Here is a 16431-nt window from a genome sequence, read left to right as displayed (position 1 = left end):
CCTATACGACGTCGTACGCCAACGAGCGTTAAGGGTGAGCTCGTGAACTTTCGGGACTTGTCCCTCACTGTATACGACGCGCGCCAGTTGCATTAACCATGTTTCGCTCATTTGGGCGGATGGTGAGTGGGGTGTCGCGGCGCAATAAAGGCCGCACGACCGATGACACACCTGTCGCTGACGAGAGCGCCGAAGTCACTCATGAAGCTCCTACGGCACAAATTTCTACCGTAGAAGACCAGTCTAGAGGTCCAGCCCCGACAGCAGAGTCAGGAGGATCGGCATCGGCTCACACATCTGCGCCTGCGCCACCGGCTAACCCTCTGCATGAGCCGATGCCCATTGCCAGTGGCAGCAGCAATGGCAAGAACAGATCGGCTCGACAGCACACGTCTGGAGGTCTCGAAGCACCAGCACCGGGGGAGCGCCTCATGGGCTCGCCAGCGCCTGGTGTGCTGGCCAGCGCATCGCCCTTGTCGACCAGTATGACAAGCACCGACGGGGTCAAGACATTTGATATTGACGACATGATTACCCGTCTGATCGACGCTGGTTATACGTCGAAGATACCGAAGCCGGCGCTGAAAGTGCCAGAAATTATGGCCATTTGTCAAGCTGCTCGCGAGGTGTTTCTGAGCCAGCCCACGCTCATCGAGCTCAGCCCTCCTGTGAAGATTGTCGGCGATACGCATGGACAATACCAAGACCTGCTTCGTCTCTTCGAGATGTGTGGTTTCCCCCCAGCGGCAAACTACCTGTTCTTGGGAGATTACGTTGACCGTGGCAAGCAGTCACTAGAAACGATTCTTCTTCTTCTTTGCTACAAAATCAAGTATCCGGAAAACTTTTTCTTGCTCCGCGGAAACCACGAATGTGCAAATGTGACTCGTGTGTATGGTTTTTATGACGAATGCAAGCGTCGCTTGAACATTAAGGTGTGGAAGACGTTCATTGATGTGTTTAACACGCTTCCTATCGCCGCCATTGTTGCGTCCAAAATCTTTTGTGTCCACGGTGGCCTCTCCCCCTCTTTGTCTAGCATGGATGACATTCGCAGGATCGAGCGTCCAACAGGTGTACCAGATTATGGTCTGCTAAATGATTTGCTCTGGAGCGATCCAAGCGACACAGCTCTTGACTGGGAGGACAATGAACGTGGTGTGAGCTACTGTTTCGGTAAGGCTGTCATCCAGCAGTTTCTTGGTCAGTATGACTTTGATCTTATATGCCGTGCCCATATGGTGGTTGAAGATGGCTACGAGTTCTGGAACGAGCGCACTCTCGTTACGATTTTCAGTGCGCCCAACTACTGCGGTGAGTTTGATAACTTTGGCGCTGTCATGAGTGTGTCAGAGGATCTACTCTGTGCCTTTGAGCTCCTCAAGCCGCTCGACGGTCCTTCGCTCAAGAAAGAAATGGCAAAAACCAAGCGAAGAAGTCTACTTCAACAGCAAGAACAGCAGCATGCTTTACAGCAAGGCTCTCCATCTATAGCATCTCTTCATGCATAGGATCTGTACAGTCTACGTATGCGGTTTTTTTTTTGGGGGGGCTGGCTCGCACATGGCTTTGTTAATGGGGTCGCGTGATCAATCTGGCACTTTCTGTGCACGCTGTCGGGATCTTGCATGTTAGACACGTTTTCAATGCTACCATGGTCCCAGCTCCTGTATGAAATTCCGAAACAATTTGGCTGCCTCATTCACTGCACGTGGAGGATGATGCTTGAAAAAGTGGGGCTAAATGCCTGTAGCTCCGCTTTAAAGATGAACGTGGCTCGTCTGGTTTCAAACTCCACTGTTGTCAAACATGGCGACAACGCACGCGCCACCGGCCGTTGAGGTCCACAACTTATGCTACAGTTTTGCGACAAGTCCTGCGCCTGCACTCGAAGGATGCGATCTTATTCTTGAGCGGGGGTCACGTTGCTTGCTTATAGGTGCAAATGGCGCTGGGAAAAGCACTCTACTTCGCTTGCTCGCTGGCAAGCGTTTGTGCGAGGCAAACATTCGTGTGTTTGGTCAAGATGTATTCCGTGCGCCACCACGCGGCATCACTTACCTGGGTACTGAGTGGGCAATGAACCCTGTTGTGCGCAGTGACATATCTGTGCATGACTTTTTGAATTCAGTGGGCGGGTTTCGATTCAGCGAACGACGTGACCACTTGCTGGACCTGCTGGACGTCGACCTGTCATGGCGCATGCATATGATCAGTGACGGCGAACGGCGTCGTGTACAGCTATGCATGGGGCTTATGGAGCCATGGGATTTGTTGCTCCTTGACGAAGTGACCGTGGACTTGGACGTCCAAGTCCGCTGCGACTTGCTTGACTTCTTGCGTAAAGAAAGCGAGTCACGCGGCTCTACGATTGTTTACGCGACGCACATTTTCGACGGAATTCATGAATTCCCTACGCATTTGGTGCACATGCAGCTAGGACGTACTACAACTCATGCACCCATACCCTGGCCCTTGCGTCTTGACTCACATTTACCTTCAGAGATCCTTGCATCCCTACCTGCCAATATCCAGCAAGACGTGGCATCGATGAATCCGCAAGTCACTTATCCACTAACACTGCTTTCTTTGGCACTTGCGTGGCTGCGAGAAGATCGCATTCTACGTGACCAATACGAACAAAGTCGCGGCGTGAAGCGCGGGCGCGCAGGTCGACTTCCGGCTGAAGAAACAAAGGATGCCAAGAAGTTCTTTAGTCAGTACGACTATTATTCGAACTATACAACGTAGACCGATCGTGAAAGAAACCCAAAATCTAATCGTGACATGTAGTACTTGCACGTCCTGCGTGTTGATGCTATTCGACAGTCAACGTACACTGCAAGTTTAGGATTTAGATTTTCTCCTACCTAGTGAGGAGCTATGGCGACTGAGTGGCGCAACGGTAGCGCGTCAGATTCCAGCTAGCGGAATCTGCCGGATGTTCCTGGCTAGCGTTTCCTGAAGGTTATCCGTTCGAATCGGGTCTCGGTCAAACTTTTTACTCTACCCTTCCCTCCCTTCTGCCAGCGCGCTTAAATTTGGGCATTCAGACCTTAAGATTACACCGTCGGTCAAACCGTAAAACAAGAATTCTGACCGCTGCGACACGAAAGGCGAGAATCGCACCTAAACAAGGCACCGACGTGCCCAAAACTAGTATTGTACATAGAATATATACTTTAGTCACTGAGTTCAGGGACAGTTCTGACTGAGTGGCGCAACGGTAGCGCGTCAGATTCCAGCTAGCGGAATCTGCCAGATGTTCCTGGCTAGCGTTTCCTGAAGGTTATCCGTTCGAATCGGGTCTCGGTCAATTTTTTATGTTTTCAACTCATCATATAATCAATTTGGGCTTGTTGCAGTGCAAGCGCACTGTGGTGCTTAACAAGGCATCAAAACGCGCAATAGTTTTTGAATTCGTGAATTGCTGATCTTTCTATAAGCTGGGAACCTAGCATTGAGTTGCATTCATACCTTAGACAGGATGTGTCATAGGATGTGTGAAAGAAAACGCTACCCATGATAATCGCGTGCGGCGTCGAAGTCCTTTAATTTTTTTTTCATACCGCTCCACACATACTCCGTCTTTCGTGTTACGCGCAACAAAAAAGAAACGATGTCACAGCGTGATCCTCGGCGTGGCGGAAAACACGCTGATGAAGCCCTCAAGCGGCAGGCTGATAGTATTGCGCGCAACACACGTATTCCTGTGTCACTGCAGCAGTCTACACCGGCAGACACTCTTGGTATGCGGCCGCCAAGATCGCTGTCGAAAATTAAAGACAAGAAATTGCGTTCAGAGCTTTCAAGGCAATACTTATCGCAAAAACGCGCCGCAAATCATGCTAAGCTTGCAGATGAGTATCTGCATGGGACTGTGCCAGGAGAAGATGCTGGTATGATTGAAGTTGATGATGAGATGGAACGCACAGCTCGTGTTACACAAGCGCAAATCAAGGATCAGGTCGGTGTCGACACTGCGCGCAAGTCATTCGAGCTCAAGCTTGGCGGTAAAGACCAAGTCGGCCTTGGTCCCTACCGATGTGATTACACACGTAATGGTCGACATCTCTTGCTTGGTGGACGAAAAGGTCACCTTGCTGCATTCGACTGGCAAAGTGGCAAACTGTCTTGCGAGATTCAAGTCCGCGAAACTGTCCGAGATGTGCGCTGGTTGCACAACAACACCTTTTTTGCTGCTGCCCAGAAAAAGTATACCTACATATATGACCAAAATGGCATCGAGATCCACCGGCTCAAAGACCACATTGAAGTGCAGCGCATGGAATTTCTTCCCTACCACTTCTTGCTAGCTACGATCGGAAAGCCTGGCTATCTCAAATACCAGGACACATCTACCGGCATGATGGTCGCATCACATCGCACAGGTCTTGGTTCTTGCGCAACTATGGCACAAAATCCCTTGAACGCAGTCATTCATCTTGGTCACGCCAACGGCACCGTCACACTGTGGACACCGAACATGTCGACGCCCGCACTAAAGGTGCTCACGCATCGTGGCCCTGTGACGGGCTTAACGATTGATTCGCACCGAAATGGGCGCGAAATGGCCACCTGTGGTCTGGACGGCACTATCAAAGTCTGGGATATGCGCATGTTGGGCAAAGGTCCCCGGCGTGAATGGACAAGCCGACGTGCTGCTAGTGATGTTGCTTACTCTCAGCGGGGATTGCTCGGTGTCGCCTGGGGTGCCCATGTAAGCCTGTACCACACGGAGGCTGCATTAGGCAATGCCCCACCTGGTCCATATATGACGCACGGCCTACCACAATGCACCCCACTTCAGCTACGTTTCTGCCCATTTGAAGACGTTCTGGGTGTGGGACATGCGCAAGGCTTTACGAGTTTATTGGTACCAGGTGCAGGTGAACCGAACTTTGATACGAGTGAAGCTGATCCGTACGAGACCAAGGCACGTCGTCGTGAGCGTGAAGTACACAGTTTGCTGGACAAGATCCAACCTGATATGATCACTCTGGACCCCGATACGATGGGTCAACTTGACACACGAGCATCGCGCTTGTCTGAAGGTATCGTGCCCGCGGCAAGAACAGACCGTCCCGGCTCAGTTCCGCGAGCTGCTGACGGGACGCCGTACGCACGCTTGTCGCGTGTTCAGCGACTTGCCTTGAGTGGCAATGGTGATGACAATGGTGACGATGCGTTTGTGCGAGCTGAAGAAGATAGTTCGGTTGGACATGAGAATCGGGCACCAGTCGTACCAGCAAAAGGCACGACGAAGGAAAAGAAGCGCGCTCGTGGCCGAAACAGTTCGATGAAGCGTTACTTGCGCAAAAAACGCCAGAATGTTGTGGACGCCAACACGATAGCCCTTCGTGAGAAGTACCAACGGGAAAAGGCTCGCAGACGCGAAGAGCAACAACCAGCTCCTATGAAGGAGCCAAGTGCTCTGGATGTATTTGCCCGGAATCGTGGACCTCGGAGGTAGCTAGCTCGCGGGGATAGAGAGAAGATAGAAGAAGGCAGAATTGGTACTTGCACAAGAACGAGACAAAATCAGGTCTACACAGAAGTACATATAAAACAAAGCGTATGTGCGTATAGAAAGTGTTACGTTGTGTGCGGGCGGATCATTTATTGTGAACAAGAGCGGAGAAGATACCACCTACGGTCCAGATCTCGGAGAGCCGGGGGGATTCCATAGGCTAGTTCTTGATTGAGAGAAAAGCGGGCATTGTTCGATTTCTGGTTTGAAGGCACTTTTCTCCTACACATCCCTTAACAGAACAATACGTCTCGAAACTTGAAGCATGCACTACATCATAGCAAATACGTCCAAAGTAAAACGAAGAAAGCCAAGTACAAGATGACGATCGTCGTTACAATCGGACCAGAAAGCGGCGCAATCTTGCGCTGAGCATTTCGAAGCGCCTCTAACTCAGCATCCGTCAGATTCGTCTGTCCAGCGCGAGCAATTGCCTCTTCATAACCACGCACGGGTGCCTCCATAGCATCCCACCATGTCTTGTTGGATGCATACTGTTGTGCACGCTGGCCCATGGTCGCACGAAGAGTCCGATCACGGATCAGACGCTCGAGCAAGATGCTGTATGCTTGTGCGCACTGGTGAAATGTCTGTGTTCCGACAGACATGAGAGAAGCAAATTCTTTCACAGATGGGATAGGCGAAGGTAAGCCAGGCTTAAGTGTGCTGGAGGCTGCCATAGGCACGGCACGGCCACTAGATGCAGACAGGGGCAAGCAGTCGTTGGAAGCAGTGCTTTCACGCAGTCGATTCGTGAGTGATGCATGCCGTGAAGAACCTGTTACGGGCGGTTGCGACGAAGCTGACGACGCCGAGGACGTCGAGGACGACACGGCAGCTGCTGCTGCCGCAGCCGTCGCAGTGGCTGCAGAGGCCGCCGCCGCCGCCGCCGCTGCGGCAGCCGCCGTGGCAGACGACATACCAGAGACACCCTTTGACTTGGTTTGGTTCGTGGACGTTGCACGAATTGTATCCATCAAGAGTCCGGTGATTCCATGACATATAAGGTCCGAGGTGCCTTCTGCGTGCAAGCCAACGACGGGCAACCCAGACGCAAGCGCTTCGAGGACGACCTGGCCGAATGTTTCAGTGAATGACGGGAAGGCAAAGATGCTACTGCTTGCGTACATGGATGCAAGGCGCTGACCCTTCTGGTGGCCCATAAACGCAGCATCCAAACCGTATTTCTGACAAAGTCGAGTGAGCTCAGCGCGTGCAGGTCCATCGCCCACGACGACAAGCTTGGCATTCTCCTTCACACTTGCGGGAAGCAAGCGGAATGCCTCGACCAAAAGACGAATGTTTTTTTCCCAACTGATCCGACCGACAAAAAGAACAACTGCCTTGCTGTCGTTATCGACGCCAGACAGTTTGGGAGTCTCGGCCATACTAGGACCCGCTACGACAGGCGGTGGAAGAGCAAAGTGCGCACCAGGCAAGGGCGGCACATCACACACGCTCTCATAGGCAGGTGGTGGACTAAACTCCGACACTGGGAATGTGTCAGGCGTGCGTATAAAGGCCTCTTCAGCCGAAAGTCCCTTGCTTTGCTCCAGAGACGACATGGCTTGATCATGGAGTGTGTTGAGAAGTTCCTGCGATTTCGGTTTGCAGCCCCAGCCAGCGCGCAGGTTCTCATCTCGGGCTTGTGGATGAAACATCTCGGTATCAACACCACGGCCCCAGATGGCGATTCTCTGGATACCGCGTGCCTGGAGCATCCGGCGTGTGCTCTCGCTCGGGCAAAACACTACTTCGCACTGCTCGTGAAGCAGACGCGTGAGCCACCACATGGGCGCTTCCAGGAAGCCCATTCCAAAGAGAGATGAGTACGTCGGCAAGTTCGTGTGATACGACGAAACTCGGGGCACATTTGGTAAGTATCTCTTGCAAAGAAAGATCATCTGTGCACCGAGCCAAATGGGATCGACGAAATGAACAACATCTGGGCGGAATTGCTGCAAGCGGCGGATAAATCTCAAACGGGCAAAATTCAGTTTCAGACCAGGATAAACGAGGATCGGTATGCCGAAGGTGCCAACGACCGGGTGCCCGAGGTATTCTTTCAGGCCTGTGTCAGGACCCAGCACTAACGCCTCGTGGCCTTCCGAGTGCAGATGCTCGAGCAGGCGGCCAAGTGTGCGGGTGACACCATCAATCTTGGGCAAAAAGTTTTCTGTATGTTAGATATCTCTCGTCCCACGATAAACACAAACCCACACACGCGATGCGTACCTGTCACGATGGCTACGCGCAACTTGCGCCGTTTCTGGTCAATGGGATACGGGTAAGATACCGCCTCCAAGATAGGATCGATTTGTTTCGTCATGGCCATTCTTTCGGAGGTGAACAGCGTTTGACTTGATGGGGAATTGGTTGTGGCACACGAGTCTTTGGAAGCCCGCAAGAGTCCAACTGCACGGCACGAGAAAGGAGGCAAGCTGAATGTACGACAATACAAGAAATAAGGCTCCCTACTCTTTTGGAACCTGGCACGCTCTCACATGCAACTGCCTATCTCCAACCCACCCACCGACTGTCAGTGGTAACACGCGATTAAGGCGCTGTGGTTGTTGGGAACGTGCGTGTCACAAGGGACAGCTGACTAACACGGGGTCCACGTGTACAGCGCACGTTCGCGGGTTTGGTTCACTCGAATTTCGCTTGAAAACCACCTTGGCCCAATCGGCGGCGGTGCGGTTTCATCGACAGGAAAGAGTGGCCATCATATCCTCCACTCTCTCTTTCTCTCACTCGTTGTTTGCGGTGTCACGTGGGAAACCGTACGACAGCACGCCCCCTCCCAACACGCAGACGACGCGTGCGCGCGCGTCCGGATCTCATATTGTGCAGATCGCGGATGGACTTCACGTCCACGTATAGCTACGCGTCATGGGATAGCGTGGTATTTTCTCCAGGATCAACGTTTCTTGCCTACGTCTCGGGTCGTTCACGCACCCAGGTGTTTGTGCGTGTGGTCGGCACTTTGCAGGTCGTTCGCTCTTGGCAGCTGGATGCGCGTCTCGACGCGCTCGAGTGGTCAAAAGACGGCCTGTACCTGCTGGCTAGCGCATATGGGCTTGAGAAAGGCGTTTCATTCGTGCTACCTCTAGATCCAGACGTCGCAGTGACTGACGGATCGGACGACGACCGCGGTTGGGTTGCAAGGATCACAGCCGTTCATGGTTTGTTGTACGCGACGTGGCTGCCCCTACGTCGCATCCCCGCTGTGATCCAGTTTGCACCCTTTCACACCGGTGCTGTCATATACTCTCTTGCGGACCAAGCACTTACCGTCCTGCCTGCCACTGTTTTGCCCTGTGTGTTTTCTCATGCCATGTGGCCAGAACATTTTGCTACTGTACAACGACACAAGGAGCAGGATTATTTGTGTCTCTATACCCCGCATCAAACCAATGCCCCTTCGCTCGAGCAACCTGTGGAGTGGAATCTATGGCGTGCTGTTCGTCTGCACACAAACGAGATCAGTGGCGCTGCATGGAGTCCCGATGGATCGATATTCGCTGTTTGGGAACATATGCTCGAGTACAAACTTTTTGCTTACACAATTTTTGGCACGCCTCAGGCTGCGGTGACAATGCAAGAAGATCTTATACCCCACGTCGCAGTGCCGATATCCGCGGCTGAGTGCCGCGCTACGTTGACGTCTCCCACGGACTCAGGGAGAGCGAGGCGCGTGCCTGTATTTTCCTCAACTGCGAGCGCGTCCCGCATGTCCAGTATGTCGACATCATTAACGAAGCATCGCTCAAGCTATTCAGGTGATCCAAAACACTTGAAAACGCATGGTCTAGGCGTGCGAGTTGTTGCATGGCATCCATCTAGCGAGTTTCTTGCTGTCGGTGCATACGATGACCATGTCCACATTCTGAGTCGTTATGACTGGTCTTTGGTGTACTTGCTGGATACGAACGTAGCATCCCTTCGCGATGCAAGTCCTGCTTCATTGAGTGTGTGGCAAGAACCGTACAGGTGGTTTGAGGCGACAAATGGCCGGGGGATTGTACCGCTCAACTTCAGTATGACCATTCCTGTGGATGTGCCCCTACAGCCCAGTCAGGCTCACGAACCACTCCAGTCAGGCACGTGCTGGATGGCATGGAATCAGGATGGGTCTCTCCTAGCGCTTCGAAATGAGCTCACGCCCTCTGTTGTTCTCTTGTACGAGTTCGTGGGTATTGAAGAGCGTAGTGTCGATGCACATATACGCGCTATCGCGGTCATTATTCTGTCGTCGCCTATCACATCCATCATGTGGCGCCTTGGCCATCTCTCCAGTCTCGCGCTGGTGACAGGACAATCTTCTGTTATTTGCTGGACCATGAACATGAGTGATCATACTCAGTGTTGCGAAGCCGTGGCTATACCGAATGAGCACTTCTCTGCAACCCACATCGCATGCTCGCCTGATGGGAAAACAATGCTGCTTGCGGATGCACGCACATTCTGCTGTGTTGTGTCCGCACCTAACTATGATGGCAATGACGATGATCTCAACGAGCAAAGAAAAACGGAAGTCTCGCAGGGAGCGACGGATGATCAAGATAAAATGAACCTCGGTTCTTACTGAGATACGCTCATATACGGATAGATTTCTGAGGCTTACAGAATTCAGGGGCGCGTGGTGGAGTGGTTACCACGTCCGCTTTGCATACACAATTCTTGTACGAGCGGTAGGTCGCGGGTTCAAATCCCGTCGCGTCCACTTTTTTCCTCATTGTCTGATTTTCTTTTTTTTTCTCGGTCTTTGTTCATGGCAGCACCAGAAATCGCCGTGTGAGTGAAAGAGTTCCTATAAGGAAAAAATAGAGGTCAGCACAGGAGTCATTTTTCCACTTTTGTCATACAAAAGTGGATCTCGCAAAGTGTCGCTTGCTGTAGTAGGGAACACTTCTTACTGGGCTTTTTTCCCGCGTACAAAATCTCTCCCAGCAATAGTGGGATTATATACCTATTGGCATGTACGCAGATCGTGAAGAGGCATTACGGCGCTCCCAAGTGTCGGAGATTGCGGTACCGCCACCGACTGTGACAGCAGAAGAACGCGAGCGTCAATTACAGGAAGAACTACGCCGGCGCGCAGCAGACTCGCGACGTGATCCGCGTGATCCCACGGGAATGTATGATACATACGCGCCATCTTCATCACCTGATACACGACGTGCATCGCGGAGGCGTGGTGATGATTATGACGATGAAAGGTATTCGTATCGGGCACCCAGAGGATATACTAGTACCGATGGTCACTGGCGCGAAGATGCAGGAGGGCGAGCTCTATCCCCGTCAACAGGACCACGCCACCGCCGCGGTGGACGTCGGCATGAGTATGCAGACGATGCGGTTAGATCACGACGACGAAGTCGAAGTCCGCCAGGAGCACGTGGATCACGCTTACCTCCTTATGGTGCAGAGTATGAGGTCAAGTCTGTGTTCTGCAGCGAGCTGGACTCGCGAGTAGGACAGTTTGACTTGGGCGACTTTTTCGAGAGCAACTTGGGTCCAGGGACCGTAGTGGATGCACAACTTGGGTCGGATGATCGAACGGGCACATCTCTAGGAATCGGGTACGTGGAATTAGCAAGTGCTGAGCTAGTTCCTCGCGCTCTTGAGCTTTCGGGAAAGCGTATGTTTGGCTGGCCCATCGCCGTGCAGCCAGCTGATGCAGCTCGCAAAAATCCCATTGTTACTATGTACGAGCCCCCTAGGTCAACAGGACCGACATCTACGGCCGCGATTCCCAGCACATCGTCTCCATCATTGTCGGAGACGGCTTTCGTGTCGTCATCCTCGTCTGTTTCTGCGCCAACAGGACCTATTATGCCGCCTTCAGCGCATTCTGGTGCGACCGTATCTGGTGGGGATGCGATGGGCGCATCAGCAGTAACAGCGGACCCTGAGGCCCGACTATATGTGGGGAATCTGCATTATGACATTACGTCACAGCATGTGCGTGTTGTGTTCGAACCATTCGGCCACCTGGATGAGGTGGAAGTCTGCTACAACCACATGACAGGGAAAAGTAAAGGATTCGCGTTTGTACAATTCCGCAACGTGCACGAAGCGAAGCAGGCTATGGAGCAATTAAATGGCTTTGAGCTTGCGGGACGTGCGATGCGTGTGGGTCCTGTGAATGCTCGAGGTCAAGGAAGCTCAGAACGTTCAGGATCCGGTCGCTACGACGTTCCCGACAGCGACCATGATGCAGTGCCGATGCCACCGCCTACTGGTGGAAGTGGCGAAAGTAGTGGCAGCGCGTCAGATAAGCGTTTCGCCCTGATGGAAAAACTCGCTCGCACAGACCCTGAGAACCATGCTCAAAGAAGGCCAGCATCCATCCCCGAAGCAACAAGTGCGGCGATCCTACTTCGTCACATGTTTGACCCAGCTGAAGAGACAGAGCCTCATTGGCACGTTGATCTCCGCGAAGATGTGCGTGCAGAATGTGAGCGACACGGCACTGTGGAGTCGGTCTTCGTCGACACCTCAAGCCGCGATGGCGAGGTCTATGTGTGCTTCGCGACCACGGACGATGCGCAGCGTGCACGCGCGAGTCTGCAGGGCCGCTTCTTCGGTGGAAAGCGTGTGGAAGCCAGCTTGTACGTATCTTAGTCCCATGCATCCTCCTCTTCATGACGTGACATACTAACACTCTGCCAGCATCCCAGAAGCATTTGCCCGAGCGAAAGCTGGTGTGCATTGAGTCTGTGCACGTGATCGCCCTGAGATAGCACCAAGGCAGGTCAGGGGACAGAGAAGAAAAGGGGCCATTTTCGTCTTCTGTCAATTGAAAGGGAGCGTGGGGCGCGCGTGCGTTCAGTGACCGCTGTTCATAGATGAGATCTGGAGATTGAATTGAGCGTGCGTCCGAGTTTAGTCACTTGCCATCAGCACCATCAAACGTGTTGTGTAACCCCACGCTGGAAACGTGTAGAGCTCCACCACGAAACATTGGGTCGTGTAAGATTGAGCAGATGGTGGCATGTGCGAACATGAACCACCATCCTTGTGTGCAAGCAGGAAGGCGGACGCCACGCGGCGGCGCTGGGTATGCGACGTAGACGGATGTGGCAAGGCGTACACAAAAGAGGCTAGACTCATTGAGCATCAACGATCCCATACGGGTGAGCGCCCCTTTGTTTGTGAACATCCGGGATGCGGTGCTTCGTACATGCGGTCTACACATTTGACTGCTCATTCGCGCTCTCACATGGACGACTCGATGCGACCGTATAGATGTCCGCACGCGGGCTGTGAAAAACGATTCTGGACGCAGCAGCATGTACGACGACATGTCCTGTCGTGCCACACCATGGACCCTGGCCAACATGCTGTATCTGCCCAACATGCGCACGATATGCTAGGCGTTGAACGAGGGCAACCACTCTCTGGCCTTTATCGATGTGAGAGCCCAGGTTGTGATTTACTCTTCTTCAAGCGCAAGTACCTTCGGCAGCATGTCCGTGAAGTGCATGCCGACTCGAACTGCTCAGAATACCCCTTCGTGTGCGAGCATGAGGGATGTAGCCAAAGGTTCGCGACAAACGCCAAGCGCAGACACCATGCACGGATTCATGAAGAAGGGCGGTACAGGTGCATTCTGCCACATTCCATGCCGCCGCCACCAAACCACCCTCCTTATACGGTCCAATGTGATATGCCGGGCTGGTCTTTCTCGACCTGGACACACCTGCAACGGCACATGCGTTTGTGCCACCCACCTACATGCAGCGTGTGTAGTCGATCATATGCCTCTCGCGATCAGCTCAAGCGGCATGCTGTTGTGCACGATGCCACCAGCTCCTCTTTGTCGACCGCCGAGTCGATCGATGTGGCTGAATGGACGTGTCCCTGGAATGGATGCGAGCATGTATTTCTGAGTCGCTATGCACTGCAGGTCCATGTATCGCGCGTGCATTTCGGAGACAAGCCATTCCAATGTGATGTGTGTGGACAGTCGTTCGGATACAAACACCTGCTGCGACGGCATCAAATGCGCATGCATGAGTCGAAAGTTGCTGCAGAAACAGAATCCAAAGCTGATACAGGGCTTGAGCTACGCCCGGAGCTTCTCTCCCATGACCATGCGTCTTCGATGCAAACAAGCCTGGACGCAGGGCGTGCACACACGTGCTCCCACGGGCCTTCGCACCTTGTGCGGCTTATGGGCATGGGACGCAAGCGAGCGCGTCGTGAGCGGATTTTATCGTGTCCGTGGCACGTCGTGTGCGAAAGGAACGCACACCAGGATGATTCCCAAGCCGAGGAACCTCTGGGTCTTGAGCCATGCCCGAAAAAGTTCGCTCGTCTGTATGATGTGCAACGACATCTAGCAAGCGTGCATGGCATAGAACTAAGTGATGCTGAGCTGCGCAGTGTGATGCCAGAAAACGATATCGCACAGCTCCCTGCGCCACGTGTACTGAAACGCCTACGAACTGAGCTATGAACACATGGTTGATCGTAGGTCTACGTGCATACAAGTGTATGTTACTTCTGCCTATCCTAGCAAGACAATTTTTCCCCTCCTCGTCCTATCCTACAGACGCATACATATCGTAGACATGCTGGTCCAGCTGTCGCTTCAAGAGCCGTTGTTGTGCACGCAAAAAGACAAGGCGGCACGAGACAAATGCGAGCTCAAATTGCATGCTTCGCAACGCGCGAGATACGTCGCGAATCGTCTCTTCGATCTGATCGCGCATTGTTTTTCGCAGTGGCGTCAATATACCCAAGTGGCGAGCGTACTGCACGCTCTGATCATGCTCTTTTATGAGCGCAGCTTGCCGTTGTTCTTGCTTCACAATGTACTGTGTCATGGCCAGCATGCTCTGTGCGCGTCCCATGTGTGCATCACGCGCGCACTCCATGTATGTGTCGCAAATCCAATGCCGATGACAAAGTGCACCTGTACGTAGTGGCCCCACATTCGTACCTGGTATATTTTTGTATGCGAGTGTCGTGCCTGATGGTACCCATATGGCATCGTCCCATACGTGTTTGCATGCGCCGATACTTGCGATGTGATTGATCTGGTCCAGCCAAGTTGTGAGCGAGTGTGCCTCAGGCTCCAGAATGAGCCACTGCTGCTGGACGCGTAAGCGTAGGAAGCGCGGTGCAGCGTGGTCCTGCACACAAAAAGCATCCGCGAGCGGCATCACTTCATCGACTTTGAGCGACCAATGCCGCTCGTGTGAGTAGATCTGGTGCTGCAACGTTGCTATTACAGACGCGTCTTTGCACCAAAAGAGCGTCGAGCCTGTGAGAATCAAGCCCCATGTCTTCCAATGTCCTGTTCCAGCAAGTGGCATAGTATCTCGTTCCATATCGCTATTGCCTCGGTATCGGCGCACCGTGCCCATGTACAAGAAACGAACGTGATGGGGGGCGACCGGCTCTTTCGGTGTGACACCCGGGAATGGGACCCAGCGCCGTACTTGTCGTACTGGGAACCATACACGCGCCTGCGGCGCATGTGACACGGTGGTTTCGATATCATGCTCAGCCCATTCATGCGATACATACGAGAATGGAAATCGGGTGTATTCATACAACATGCCACGCCACTGCTGCAAGTCAAGAATCCGACCAGTGTATATCAACTTGTACAAGGCATCTTGTTGATTTCTAATGGAGCGTGTTTTTCGTAAAGGCATCAAGGCGTCGCGGATAGACACGAATTCAACAAGACTCGTGTTATCGTACAGGTACTCGAGAATGACGGCAGGCACTTGACTCGCACCTGCGAGTGACACGAATGATGCTTTCGTAAGTCTGGTGCGTCCATGCCGGCCATATAAATCTGTATGTAGCAAAAGAAGAGAAAATGTCAGTAGGTAAGCCGTATCGGCATCGAGAATGGTGGAATTACAAGTTGTGTATCGCTGCGAAAATGCATGGAGGACACGATCAATTTGTTGCGATTCACTTGGCAGGTGCTCGAGCGCAAGGAAATAGCGTAAAGCCATATCAATGGGATAGTCTTCAAAATGGAAACGCGCTAAGTAGCAGGCCAAGGCATCGCGTAAAAATGTCGACGACGACATGCTTAGGAAGCGGGCTGTATGCCCAGAAAGATCCGGGATCGCTTTCGTATGTTGGTATAGGCGCCGACTTAGGCTCTCAGGCGTCTCATCAGTGAGCGCTAGGATCGGAAGTTCACTTGGCAATGATTCATTGGATATTGTGAGGGCTGACGCCAACTCAGCACGAATCGGTGATGGTGACGCCGGCTTTGTCGAAATGACTGGTATTGGCGCACCGGGACGCACTGAATATGAAGATAAAATTCGTGTCCTGTTGGTTTGAGAGCCCGAATGATTGTCATGCATAACGTCATTTATCCTAGAATCATACATGTCTAACGAGCCATCTGTTTTCATCGTAACATGATGGGATATATCCAGTGTGTCGCACCAAGTTGGGCGACGTGTGCGATGATGGTCAGTGATAAACAAAGAAGCTACATCCCATTCATCGTTCACATTATTCTCTCGTTTCTGTTGGTGCGTAGGCGAATCCCATACGAGGCGCTGCGGCGACATGGACGAGATGTCGTATGACTCCTTGTTCATTCCACACGGCATGTCGATGATTCTCTATGGCACCGCACACCTAGGGATTAACAAGTCTCAATCGGCCTCCCTACTCCTATTCCTGCGGCGACTCACGCCACAGGCCTGGCGCACACGAGTGTACTGGCTCGAAGGCGCTCGTTGACCAAATTGTGACAGTGTCAAAATACAATAGCATCAATGTGAACCGTTCGCCAAGCACATCACGTGCCGACGCACGAACCACCCCGGCCACGAACCACTACCAGAGCCACCAGGATCCTAAAAATTGGATGCCGGGATACAACAATCATGTCAAGGAATACACGG

General features: G+C 52.7%; 8 protein-coding genes across 8 annotated transcripts; 6 read left to right on the top strand and 2 right to left on the bottom strand.

The window, feature by feature from the left end:
• Nucleotides 1-335: 335 nt before the first annotated feature.
• MGL_1853 (uncharacterized protein) lies at nucleotides 336-1511 on the top strand (the record flags this gene model as incomplete). The annotated part of the gene is made up of 1 exon (XM_001730802.1): nucleotides 336-1511. The coding sequence occupies one exon, from the start codon at nucleotides 336-338 to the stop codon at nucleotides 1509-1511; it is 1176 nt and encodes a 391-aa protein (XP_001730854.1).
• Nucleotides 1512-1809: 298 nt separating this feature from the next.
• MGL_1852 (uncharacterized protein) lies at nucleotides 1810-2751 on the top strand (the record flags this gene model as incomplete). Its single annotated transcript, XM_001730801.1, has 1 exon — nucleotides 1810-2751. One exon carries the CDS (start codon nucleotides 1810-1812, stop codon nucleotides 2749-2751), a length of 942 nt encoding a protein of 313 aa, XP_001730853.1.
• Nucleotides 2752-3619: 868 nt separating this feature from the next.
• On the top strand, nucleotides 3620-5473 carry MGL_1851 (uncharacterized protein; the record flags this gene model as incomplete). The annotated part of the gene is made up of 1 exon (XM_001730800.1): nucleotides 3620-5473. The coding sequence occupies one exon, from the start codon at nucleotides 3620-3622 to the stop codon at nucleotides 5471-5473; it is 1854 nt and encodes a 617-aa protein (XP_001730852.1).
• A 332-nt stretch (nucleotides 5474-5805) lies between these two features.
• Nucleotides 5806-7323, bottom strand: MGL_1850 (uncharacterized protein; the record flags this gene model as incomplete). The annotated part of the gene is made up of 1 exon (XM_001730799.1): nucleotides 5806-7323. One exon carries the CDS (start codon nucleotides 7321-7323, stop codon nucleotides 5806-5808), a length of 1518 nt encoding a protein of 505 aa, XP_001730851.1.
• Nucleotides 7324-8390: 1067 nt separating this feature from the next.
• MGL_1849 (uncharacterized protein) lies at nucleotides 8391-10121 on the top strand (the record flags this gene model as incomplete). The annotated part of the gene is made up of 1 exon (XM_001730798.1): nucleotides 8391-10121. The coding sequence occupies one exon, from the start codon at nucleotides 8391-8393 to the stop codon at nucleotides 10119-10121; it is 1731 nt and encodes a 576-aa protein (XP_001730850.1).
• Nucleotides 10122-10510: 389 nt separating this feature from the next.
• Nucleotides 10511-12160, top strand: MGL_1848 (uncharacterized protein; the record flags this gene model as incomplete). The annotated part of the gene is made up of 1 exon (XM_001730797.1): nucleotides 10511-12160. The coding sequence occupies one exon, from the start codon at nucleotides 10511-10513 to the stop codon at nucleotides 12158-12160; it is 1650 nt and encodes a 549-aa protein (XP_001730849.1).
• Nucleotides 12161-12860: 700 nt separating this feature from the next.
• MGL_1847 (uncharacterized protein) lies at nucleotides 12861-13997 on the top strand (the record flags this gene model as incomplete). The annotated part of the gene is made up of 1 exon (XM_001730796.1): nucleotides 12861-13997. One exon carries the CDS (start codon nucleotides 12861-12863, stop codon nucleotides 13995-13997), a length of 1137 nt encoding a protein of 378 aa, XP_001730848.1.
• Nucleotides 13998-14082: 85 nt separating this feature from the next.
• MGL_1846 (uncharacterized protein) lies at nucleotides 14083-16122 on the bottom strand (the record flags this gene model as incomplete). Its single annotated transcript, XM_001730795.1, has 1 exon — nucleotides 14083-16122. One exon carries the CDS (start codon nucleotides 16120-16122, stop codon nucleotides 14083-14085), a length of 2040 nt encoding a protein of 679 aa, XP_001730847.1.
• Nucleotides 16123-16431: the final 309 nt, after the last annotated feature.

This window comes from Malassezia globosa (assembly GCF_000181695.2).
Source record: "Malassezia globosa CBS 7966 chromosome Unknown mgl_sf_4.1, whole genome shotgun sequence".
NCBI lineage: Eukaryota > Fungi > Basidiomycota > Malasseziomycetes > Malasseziales > Malasseziaceae > Malassezia > Malassezia globosa.
This window is presented reverse-complemented; position numbering and strand designations above follow the sequence as displayed.